Genomic DNA, 12,441 nt, shown 5'->3' with positions numbered 1-12,441 from the left:
ACCTATTGTTCTCCGGACACCTCCTCCCTCTCCCTCCGGGCCGCGGCGAGCCCGGTGGGCGACACCTCCCACCCCCCCGCCCGCTCCCCTCAGCGCGGCCCGGGGGCGGGGGGAGGCAGCGCCCAGGCCGCGGCTGCCCCACGCACAACAAAAGGCAGATCCCTTCTCCCCGCCGGCTAATCTCTGCCTGTAAATCCCCCGCCCGCTACGGGGGCAGGGGGGAGATAAGAGGTTACATCTTCACTTCTCCCCACTCCTATCGACTTGTGCAGCGCCGAGGGAGCCGGGCGGAGGGCCGGGCGGCGGGGGGCGGCGAAGAGCGTCCCCCCGCCCGCCCGCCTCTCCCCGAACCGCGGGTGGAGATTACCTTCCGGCGGAGGGAGAGAGGCAGGCGCCGGCACGGCCCGGGCTTTGTGCGCCTTAAACGCACCTCGCAGCTTATCTGCGGCGCAAGGACGGCACATCGCGCCTCCGTGGCCCTGCCGGCGTGGGGGGAGCGGGACGGCGGCGTGCATCGGAGCGATTACGGTATCAGCGCGGCCCAGATGGAGGCCGGAGGATGTACGGTGGGTGTGAGGGAGCCGGGCTGGGGCCGGGGCGGCACGGCGCGGCACGGGGTCCCCGGGGAGGCCGCGCCCGGCATGAAGGGAGGCGCCACCCCCGCGCTGCCCGCCGGGTGAGAAGGCGGCGGCTCCCTGGGTGCACTGTTCTGTCTTTGTGCCTGACCTCAGGCACGCATCCGATCCGGTTCAGCCCCTGGAAGCTGCCCGAAACCTCTCCGGGATGAGGACCCTGCCAGAGAGCCAGGGGAGCGCAGCACTGGCTCCCCAGGGCTCCCGCGCCTGAGGTCGCTTCCATTTCCACCAAGGCGACATCCCCATGACTGCCTTCGCCTTCAGCCCAGCTGCCGCTTCACAGACCATACCTACGTCGTGCACGGAGCACGACGGCTCCTGGCCCAGCAAGGGCACAGGATGTACCCGCTCCCGCTTTGGCCAAGTACCTGACCCGAACCATTCGGCCTTGCCAGCGGCAGAAGAGCCTGAACACAACACTGCCACTACAAGCAGTGGCATCATTCACCAGAGAATGAATGATAAGCCAGCGTAGGTCCCTACACTTAACAGTTCAGCTTTTGAGAAAACAGAGGGTTTATTTTGATGGGATTCATCAAAGAGGACTGGGTTATCATGAGGTATGGGGAGGGTAGGTGGCAAAGCGGCCTGGCCTGCCTGCCATGAGCACAGCCAGCCAGCAGTATGGCTGCACCAGCACCAGGTTGCCAAGCGAACTCTATGCGCTCTCGGGTTTAAAAGTTTTAAAAATGTCTCTCCCTAGGAATCAACAGTTATTTGTAAAGGAAACGCGTTTCCCTTGCACGTCTGCAGAGGAGCACCATGAAGGCTGGGATGAGGACAATGACGGCACACTGGAGTGAGACAGGCATTGTTCAGTGCAGAACTTCCAAAATCACTCGGCCAAGATAGCAGTTTTTTCCACAAGAAAAGAAATAAAGGGAATTTGACACATAACACAAAGTGAAAACCAGAACCTAGATGGGGGAAGGGCGTGTGTGTGAAAATCATGTCACCGCAATGAATGTCAGATAAAGAGGGGTCTGTCACAAATCCTCCACTAATCCAATAATGCAAAAACCTCTTGGTATCACTGAGACATAGCACAAGGTAATTTTTTTTTAATTTTTTGTAAACCACTCTATATGTTTAGCCTTAGAAAGACAGCAATTTGGCAAATTTTCCTATCACAAAAACAGGACTTCGGATTTTTCATTAAAGGCAAACTGATTTTCATATGTCAAATTTACTATGCATTCCTCAGCCAGTATTTTTACGCTGAAGAAGGGCCACTTCAGCTTCCTCCAGTTGTCAGTTGTGTGACAACCATATTTAGAGGTAATCAGACAGGTCATATTACAGAAGTTAGTCAACTCATTTGAAGCCTCAGCCCCTAAACTTAAGGGTATGTCCTATGCATTTCTAAAGAAAAGTGACTTTAATTAATTCAACCTGCAAGGCACCACAGAACTTTCTCTCTGCACATGTTTTTTCAAAACATTATGTACAAATGAGATTGCTCTTTTTAGGGATTTTGTTATGGATTTTTTCCTTGAAATATATCTCTCATGCCATGAACTAATTTAGGATGCACAGATTCTCATCTTGCAGAGCCACAATGTGTGTCTTATATCTACGTTGGCCATTCCGACAGGCAGTTTTGCTACTCGAGTCACAATTACCTGAAGAAAAACTAATCCAGGATCCTTTCTAATGTAAACAGTTTGCTGCGAAAACACTCACATTTAAAAACAAAGCAATGTGTGTTAATAAAATAAATACAATCAGAGTACAAATGTGTAACAGAAGCGGCGTTCCATAAGCACAGCTGTCTCAAAGTCCAAGCTGCAGGCTAGAAATCTTAATTTCAACTGACTCTCTCTTAATAATGGGTTACCTTCCTATAAAGCGTAAAGTCCATCTGCCCCAGGCAGATAAGTTTTGAAGTATTAAAATAGATAAAAATCTAACATTTTCTTTCTTGCATTGAATATGTGAATTCTAGTGTGCTATAATGTGAGAATTCCAACATATGACCATTATGGCATAATATCTCATAGCTCAGCTTGTCATTACCTCACTTGTAATTCTTATGTTAATTATGTTCATAATTACTATAAACAGATGTGGTAGAAATTCATGTGACCTTTTACTGCAGAATGCATTTCTCACTCTTTCCACTTTATTTTAGTAATGTAGTGTTAAACCAGAGGAAAGTATTTCTGACACACTCTGCATGTATGTGTGTACATATTTAACATGAAGCCATTTCTACCTCATATTTCAGCCAAAGGACCACCTATATGCCAGTACATTGACACCAAAGTGATGGCAACTGAGAAGTCTACCCTGAAACATACCCCTAAAAGACTGTGCTTTCAGTGAACCGTTTGTCTAAACCTAGCTAAAGCCACCACTGAAGCCTTAGGACTTAAATGGAGCACTGCATTTTTTTATTCAGCACCTTTGTTAATGCAGCAGTATCCTGCTTTACAACTACAAGTACATGACAGCCATACAGCAATTTATTTTACTCACAGCCCAACCATCACCGTCTGTACACAAAACACATTTACAATAAAATCACTATGGATTTCATTAAGAGAAAGCCTACTCGAATTTCATTTCTTTGGACCTAATCTATAATTAGTGTGGACAGACAGGTGCAAACCCTTCTCCTCTACAGATGGCTACTGGAAATGGTGCAAAATAGCTCCTTCTGTTTAAACAACACACAGATAACCTGCTCTGCTCTTATCACTTACAATTACCTCCATTATACTGAACTAATGTTTACTCTAATAAAATGTCCACTGTTCTCTAAACGTTATTTGGAAACTTTCATATCAATGGCAGAAAAAAAATGAAGATGGAAGTCAGTGTGTTTCAGATGAAAATATTTGGGGGAGAAAAAAAAGAAAGCGCCTTTTAAAGGGCAGGATATTTTGACTTTGATTTTACATCTGCAGATCGTTTTTCTTTGTCCACAAAACCACACAGTATACTACTTCCTGATGTATTTATGCTACCATATATTAAACTAATCAAGTTTATAGTAAATAAGAACAGGATAACTGCGATTTTGAAGCAGTTCCTTAAAAAGGAACATCTATGTGGAAAACCAAGACCCTTTACATTAAAAGTTCAGTTTTTAAACTAACTCTTTTAAATCTTTCATGTGAAAGAAGATGAAGAAAATAAGATCTAGAAGCCAGTGTTTTAAGAATTTACACTCTCACTACTTAGGCTAAACTCAGTGTCAGTTTAAACTTTTATAAATACTATAGGTTGCTATGAAAGGCTGTATGAAAAAGAGCAGGCTGCTACTAACTACATGGATCAAAGTTTTTTTTTAATGTATTCAGATTTAAAATAATTTTCTTCTTACATTTCTTTAGCCAAGCCATGAGAAATAACCCCTGCACAACACCAAATTCACGTTTTATTTCAGCTGATAAGGCTTCTTGATCTCTGCATGACAACTTAAGTTTCTACAGAACAAAGAACAAGATCTTCCCCCCCCCATCTAAAAAATCTGAAGCTCCTGCAACAGCAACATACTAATATCCTTATTCAATTAGCTAAAGATTTAACAGTAATGGACTGTGGCAAGTGGATTTAAAAGATGAAAATGACAATTGCAAGCCTTTTCTCCCATCAGCCCCAATGCAAATGCTGCAGATGCCTATTTCACCCAAAGTGTCTGGCAACGAGGAGTTTGCAGTCTGCACAGTACCTCAGTGAAGTGAGCTTCGCATTCAACGCCTGTCGTCTGAAGTTCATTTCAGAGAAGTGAGAAACAGGATTTGACAGGGAAGAATGTCCTGAACTGACTAGCCACTGACCAGCACTCCAGGTGGAGCTATTTTCTCCCCTTTATTCTATAAACAATACTTCCAGTACAAAACTCCATGTGCACGCAGGCATACATAGTGTTAAGCGTATACAGATGAGAGACACCGTGTGATGTTTTACTGGTCTATTATTTAGGCACAAAACGAGTTAACGTTAAGGTGGTCAAAAATGGTAGAAGGCAACGTTTTACTTAAAAAGATTTTGGAAACTATTTAAAAACTCAAAGCCTTTGAAGAAAAACAACTTGAGCAGCAGTTGCCAGGAAGCAGTGACCTAACACTGCTGTCTGCATTCCATTACAAACAGAATGGTTCTTGTCTCCTACAGCATGCTCACGGCTCGGGAACCCAGCCGCTCACCCTCCTGCAAAGGCAGGGCCCAAGAAGAAGTCCCGCCATCACCTCCCGTACGCCTCGCCTGGCTTCAGCTTGCCAGAGGCATCAACGGATTTAAGTGTGGGTTGGGTTTTTGGTGGGGTTTGGGGTTTTCTTGCGCTGATGCGTGGTTGAGCTTCCCATGACAGCAAAGAAAAATGACTCAGGAATTGAAAGTAGTAGCAATTATATTGAAGGTTCAGATATGATAAAACTGACCTTAGAAAAGTTATCAATTATCAAATAAAGCGTAACTTCCTAACTAAAAACCTTTACAGCGAGTCCGCAGTGCGTCTCACACCTAACAAAGCCTTTGCCAACTTCCTATTTTCAGAGACTGCACAGTTATGAATAAGCCATATTCAGATCTTTTTCCTAGTATTTTTTCTATTGATGGGCAGCCACAGAAACTCCTAGTGCTAAAACCAGAACATATAAACAAGATAGACTAACTTTTTTAACATTCAGCTGAGCTGAAGGAAATTCCCCGATCATATTGGATTTCCTAAGGAAATCAGCCCAGAATAAACTGAATGAGGTTTTCAGACTTCCCATGGAAAGGTCAAGCATCAGCTTTAACAACCATTAGAAACCAGTTTCTATCCTCTCCGCTATCCAGATTCACTAAACCGTTAACAGAAAAGCAGAACAGAAAACCTGGACAATAGAATTCAAATCTAAAAAGGTCTTTCACGTCTTGCTTCAAACTACGGTTAACAAAGTTGCTCATTTAAACTTTCCATTGCATCTGTCAGGATGCAGAAATGGAGAAGAAAATGTAAGGCTACAAGGGTATAATTAAATAAATTATATTCACCCTTAGCCCTAACATATTGTGTTTACAAATACAATAATTATGTTTCTAGCTACATGTCAAAAGAAAATATTTTCGAAGTCCTTCAAAAAGCATGCAAGCATTACCGTAAGTAGGAAATAAGTCAAAACAGATTAGTAGACCAAAAATGGGGGGGGGGGGGAGGGGGGGGGGAATTCCTGCTTTGGTCAGCAACTCGGACCACCATCAGGGGATAAATCAATTTGCAGCAGCTGTGGACAGCCATTTAAGTCTGGGGCCTGAACAGATTAATTAGGGAAAGCGATGTTAAAAGTTAAAGGGGTCAGCGTTACATTAAGCACACGAGGATTTGCTGGAGCAAACGCTTGGCTGTACATACCAAGACTCAGAAGACATCCTTTTAGTTAGTCAGGGCTATGCCTACAGCCAAACGTTTGGCACTTGCCGCGTTCCCACGGACAGCACGGCAGGTCCCGCAGACTGCTTTTAAGAGGTACATACCTATCTTTGCCCAGCCCCTGCTATGCCATGCCTGTCACCGGCGTCCTGCTTTGCCTGCAAAGGCAAGCGTGCAGCTGTGCACGACGCACCGTGCAAGCGCACCTTGGAGGCGTACCGCCAGAGCGAAGGCAGGCGCTTCCAGCCCTGCTGCGGTTGGCAATGGAAAACTTGGGCAGCTCTTCAGGGAAGACTTGCTAACGCGGGCTCAGCGGATCGCAGTCCGCATCTGAGCGATCTGCGGGCAGGAGCTGCCGGCTCCAGGGCGGCACTACCAGGAGGCTGCGAGAGACAGGTCCTTTCCGTGCCACGATTTAGGGCAAGGCAGAGGTAGGAGGGGGTGACTGGCAGAGCCTGCTGCGGATCTGGAGACCGAGGGCTGCTCTACCGGAGAAACCCGAGCGGTTTCGAAGCGGCTGTTCCCCACCGCGGCGGTGGCGGAGAGCTCCCGGCTGCGGCCGGGCAGCGCGGTCCCCCCGCGCCGGGCTCCGGGCTGCAACTTGTGGGGCAGGCGGGGGAGGCTGCCTCGGCGCCTCTCACCTTCGCCCTCCTCCCTCCTTTCAACTTCTCAATGAACTGAAGGAAGTAACATTGTAGCTCCCGCTTGGAGCAAGAGCGATCTGAGAGCTGCGTCCGATTAGTTACTTTCAGTTTCTCTCTAACATTTAGGAGAGCAGAGCACAGTAACAGCACGGATATTTCTCCATAAATTAACGTGTAATGGAGCCGCGGGTGCCCCTGCTGGGGGGGGCAAGTCCTTCCCTACCCTAAACCCAATTTTAGCCCCATGTCGCAACTTTGGCACTAACAAAAGGACTCAAACTCGCCAAAAGTCAAAGACTCGTCTAAATGGCCGGGAGTGTGGTTTCCGTCCTCCAATCTCCCTTATCGATGGCGTGTTACGAATTTATGGAATCAAACCATTCGGCTCAGCTAGACGAGATGACACAATTACATTGTATTGCAGTTTTGGAAATGCAATCCCTAACGTTGCCCTATCGTTTTAGGAGACGAGATACTTGCAAGATCGCGGTGCAGCTACAGACGGTGTGCACCTCCTGAAATACTTCTTGCAAAATAGCCTGAGGTGATGTTGCCAGTGCTGCATAATCCGATGATTGTAATGAAACGAACAAACAAAAAAATCCCACCAGAAATATTTCAGACACTCCGACTCACATTGGCTAGCTGTGATCTGGAGAGAGGGGAGGCAGGGGAAAAAAAAGGCAAGTCCTAAATCGAGACAGAAACCCTACGCTATGGCAGAATATGTGCTTGGGAGGGTTATTTTCTAAAAAATTGGGTGGTTTGGTTTCTGGGCTCTTGAGAAATATTCGGGGTGCGAGTTTGTGAGCCGGGGACAGCGGGTGTAAGAGCTGCATGCAGTGCTAACCTCGCCCGGGCGCAGCGGCAGCCCCGGTCCGCCTGGGTTAGTTACAGCCACGGGAGCCCCTCAGAGCCAGGAGAGCCCTACGGGAAAGGAGAAAGGGAAGGAAAAAAGGGGCTCGGGCTCCCCCCCGCCCCAGCGCGCCCTGCCCTGCCCGCGCCCCGTACTCACACTGCAAAGGACCGGAGATTCCCACCATTCGCCACGGGCTGCGAGCTGCAAATAAAAGTTCCCGTCCTGCTCGGGGGAGAGCCGGCAGCCCAGGCTGCTGGAGGGGTGAGGGGGTGGGAAAGGGGAGAGCAGCGCAGCGCGGCTTCCCTTCCCAGTCCAGATGATCCACGTCCACAAAAGTCAAAACGAGCTGAGGAGAAACTCCAGCTGCTCTTCCCCCCCCCCCCGCTCTTTTTTTTTTTTTTTTTTTTTTTTTTTTTTTAAAGGAGGATCAGCTCGAGAGAGACGACTGGTTCCACGGGAAAGGACAAGAACCAAAAATAAAGCAAAGTCTCCAAATCGGGATAGTTAATGCCCAGGTCCTTCTCCTTGCTGCTGCCGCCGCAGACAAACGTGATGTGTGGAGCGCAGGGAGCGGCCGCTGTCAGTGGCGGGGTCTCTGCGTGTCCCCGGGCAGCCGACGCATAGCTCTGCCCCCGGCGAAGCCGAGCCGCGCCGGTGCGGTGCGGTGCCGAGCCGAGCCGAGCCGAGCCGAGCCGCCCGCCCAAGGCTGCGCCGCTCTCCGCGCCGCTCTCCGCGCCGCTCCGCCCGGCTCCCCCGCTAGCAGGCACCTCGCGAGGCAGGCAGCATACTGCCGGCAGCCGGCCCGGCCCCGCTACCCAGGTGCAGGGGGGGAGGGCTTAAAGCGGTGGGAGGTGATAGAGGTAGGAGACATCTGTGTCGTGAGGAGGTTAGTGGGGGTCAAGTATATGTTAACAATAGGCGAGCGCGGTCCCTCTCGGGCAGCCTGCCTACTCTTTCTTTCTTTCGCTCGCTTTTACTGGGTGGACATCTAACTTGCTCCCTAATGATGCTTCCCCGGCTTTAAGAGTCCAGACTGCCCTGCAGTAACCCAAGACAAACACTTTCTCTAGCCATCTGGAGAGCTCCTGGCTGCTCTGCCTGTGTCTCGTCACTGTGTGAAGAGACAGCAGTGCTAGAAATCAAGCCACTCTCAGATCTACTCTCTAATCCCCTTCTGTTAGCTGATTTCCAGTCAGACTGTTTGCTTTTGCATTAGATAATAGCCTTAGAGAAAACAGTTATAATTTTCTTTTTCCCTTTGTTTTTCCCTCTTTCTAAAGTACAGTATCGAGGAAGGCCTCCCTCTCTCTTTTTTTTTTTTTTTTTTTTTTTAATTTATAGTCTTTCGTGGCTTGCAGAACCCAGATGCAATCTCACACTTTCCTGGAAGGGGATTCTGGATTCTTCGGAAAGCAGCGACACGATCGCAACTGCAGTGAAAACTAATTACTATCATCTACAATTAATAGAAGCATGCCACCGTTTGACTTCGTGTTTCATTACATAATCATTTCGGTAGGCAACCATATATTTTCCGATTCATCAGTTATTCCCTTCTACATTTTGCAGAGAATATTATTGTCAGTCATACAACCTACAGCAAACCGGTACTTCTACTATCGTGTTGACACTATATATAAAGAAGGCGTCTCCACAAAAAAAAAATCCCCAACACATCAACTTCATATATTAAGTAAAAAAGAGTGGGTTTTTTCAGGTTGCCGATAATGGATTGGAACTGTCAGAACTGCCTGGACATTTAGCTTCATTTTTTCAAACATCAGATGTTAAGTAAAAGAGTGAGCATATAATAGAACTTCTAATCAAACTGCATTCTTTATTCCTGTATGTACACGTGCGCACGCGCGCACACACACACACGCACCCACACTATAGGCCTCATCTTGCAAATTTACAAATGCCTAATTTTAAGCACATAAATAGACCTACTGAATGCAAAGTAACCTTATGTGTGTTTATCATAAGCACATACACATTTCCATAATGGGGGGGAAGCATTTATATATATATTTATAAGCATATTTGTAGCAATATTTATCTGCCTCTGTGGCTGGCTTTGAAAATTTGGTTGATTTTGAAAATATGTTTAAAATATGTTTTATGATCTGGATAAATCTACCTTTTCCGCAGATATTTAGGGCCATGGAGCTTGAATGAACAGGTTGGCATATACTAATACGGGGTCAAATTTACCTTGAAGTAAATTCAGCTCAACAGAGCATAAATCAGGACATGTTTTGGTCTACTGTGATTTCAATTTACAAAAATGGTGAGAAGCCACAAGTCTAGCATTGATTTCTAATTTAAAAGCTATCTCTTTTACAAAGGTCTATTTCAAGGACAAAATTATGGGAGAACCTTTAAAAAAGTATTTTCAAATATTTTAAAATAATCTAAAAGGCTTCCTTTGTCTACGGCAGATCTAGAAACTTTAGTTGAGCCTGAAAATCTTTGTGGCGTGATACTTTCGTCCCAATTCTTGTATGTGTAAGCTGAAAAATAGATAAAAGATTTGCCAACGGTCCCAGAGCATGTTTTGCTGAAGTGTCAGGGACTGAACACCGAGTCCTAATTCTCAGTTTACAGCTTTAAAAAAAAACCCGCAGCGCTTCCTCTTTGGCATGTACCTTCACTCTAAAAGATCAATTGACTTTCTAGGTATTATCTTCTAAAATAGGGAAGGAACGTCAGCTTAGATTTAGAAACTCTGGAAACTCTAGTCTGAGCTATTAGCAATTAAATATCCACCTACAAATTGATTAAGTTCACAGACTTCTGTCTTCTCTTTCCATAATGAGAAAAATACAGAAATCGCCAATTAAACTGCCAGCCCTGGCTGGTGTTGCACAGCATTTCCCACTGCTCCCAGTAAGGGCAAAGCCTACCCAGATAACGACGCGTAATAGAGAGCGGTAAATACTGACTACTTCATAGCAACTATACTTTTCTCAGACATGCTGGGAGAATAAATTGACACGATTCCTAAATAATAAAAGATTGTAACCATCAAGTATTGTCATTATATTGCAAAGCTGATGACTGAAGCCTGGCTTATTGCAAACTTCTCTTATCCATACCTTTTTCTTTTCTCTATTTATTTCCTGGAGAAAGTAGATATGTTTTAGTGAAAAAGGAAAAATAAACATGTTCTTTGAAAGATGAATTAATGTTTCAGGAAGAAAAAGAAAATGCAGCCTCACAGTAGACCTCACAAATACTTGGTAACTTTACACCCTGCAGATTTTTTCTGCAGACTGTAGATGCCATGTCTGATTTGACATATGAAGGATTTACACTGTGTATCACTGTGTGACATTGTGTGAGAGAAAGGCTGGTAAAAGTATAGTTGCACATGGAAGTCAGAAATATCCTGCTAGGCTGTCCAAATCTGACTGTATTTTGATTGTACAGAGACCGATCAAATGTTCAGAGCTGAAACATGGCTTACTCTTTACTGTGAATAATTATATTATGGGCAGTCATCTGCACTGAAATTCTTGGAAGAGAACTTAAATATCAACTCACCTCATTGCTGTTTAAAAATAGAGACAAGTATGTCCCTCCTAATTGTCGCTGCCTTGCAGCTCGGAGTGTTACACATTGTCACATGTCCCCATTCAGAGCTCAGACAGTCTCCTCAAACACTTTTCCACTCAAACTGTGCAGACTTTTTAGTCCGTGCTTGTTTTTTCAGCCATGTCTCTCGATTAAAGTGTCTTCCACTTCCGAAAGGCTCGGTTTCACCCTCCGGGAAGCACGCGAGAATCTCGCTGTTCGCTGCCATTGGAGCTGGATTGGGCCTTGGCATATGGATCGGGGCTGTATGTGGCTGCTACAGCACCCATTTGACAAGCACTCAGTTGGATGGAGTGGCGCAGTAAATGTTCATATAAAACTAAATAGTCAGATAGAATGCTAAGTGGATCCTTGATAGCTTTAACTTATGAACCTTTCCCTTAACCAAGTTTTTTCAATTTTTCCTCTAATTTACAAGTATATTTTACACGTAAGTGTGGGCCACACTTCATTTTCATTTCAGTCTGTTTGCGCACCTTTTGTAGGTCGTGCAGTCCAGAGGATGGCAGCAGGATGGAGGCTGCTGCGGGATTCACGTTAATGTTGCATATACTTTCTTCGGGAAATCCTTCCCAGTTCAGCCGGAGTACAGGCTAAATCCTGCCTTGAGCCCTGCACAGAAAAGCAGCAAAGACATAAAAATTCCCGTGGTGCAGAAATGCTGTCCCCTGCTCGAGGGCTCGGCGAGAGGGCTGGGGCAGGTAACTGGTGAGTTGCTGGATGCGCTTTGCAGCTTCACATATGGGGAATACAGGTGCCAGGACTAGCGCTGGATAATGGGAGCGGAAAATGTGCGGTAGCAGGATAGATCCCCACCCTTTAGTATGCAAAGCATGTCCACTAGGTGATGTACATGCTGCAAGAGCTGACATATTACCTGCTTCTCTCTCTGTTCATACTATTGTTTACCCTTTGCTTTTGGTAGTGAGGAAAACATATTAAGTTCCTTCCAAATTAAAAAAGAGAGGCTATCTACTTTCAGGAGTTTATAAGCCATACTGACGTACATTTTGCCATCTTCTCCTTGTCTAACATGATAGATTTTAGCCCTGCTTCATGTATATCTATTTGGGATATTCCTTAGTTAAATTATATGCTAAGGACATTTTTTGCATTCTTGTTTGCCTTTTGGCATTGTCAAGACTCCTAAAACCCCATTAAAGTTGCAGCATTCTGAAGCACTTTGCAGAAGAATATATGCACAGTGACAGAAAAAAGGGAGCTGGGTTATTTTGGAAAAGATCACATAAATTTATATATTGGCAGTCATTTGCGGGAATGCCAGCTTTGTCACTCATTTTCAGTGAAATATGGCTTCTTATTAAAAAACAAATCTCTTCAAGA

The 12,441-nt window shown here is 45.7% G+C and overlaps 1 protein-coding gene across 2 annotated transcripts in view; it reads right to left on the bottom strand.

Moving 5' to 3' along the window:
* Window positions 1–7,878, bottom strand: part of RUNX1T1 (RUNX1 partner transcriptional co-repressor 1) — a 118,121-nt gene extending 110,243 nt beyond the window's left edge. The window contains exon 1 of one of the 2 annotated variants that reach the window (XM_076329431.1): window positions 7,657–7,878. Coding sequence is in view for 1 of the 2 variants with exons in the window: in XM_076329434.1 (XP_076185549.1) it covers window positions 7,657–7,684 (28 nt within the window). In the remaining variant the exon portion in view is untranslated. The remainder of the gene's footprint in view (window positions 1–7,656) is intronic. The other variant, XM_076329434.1, reaches the window with a different exon arrangement.
* Between the last annotated feature and the right edge of the window lie 4,563 nt (window positions 7,879–12,441).

Source organism: Aptenodytes patagonicus, chromosome 2 (assembly GCF_965638725.1).
Source record: "Aptenodytes patagonicus chromosome 2, bAptPat1.pri.cur, whole genome shotgun sequence".
Taxonomy (NCBI): Eukaryota; Metazoa; Chordata; class Aves; order Sphenisciformes; family Spheniscidae; genus Aptenodytes; species Aptenodytes patagonicus.
This window is presented reverse-complemented; position numbering and strand designations above follow the sequence as displayed.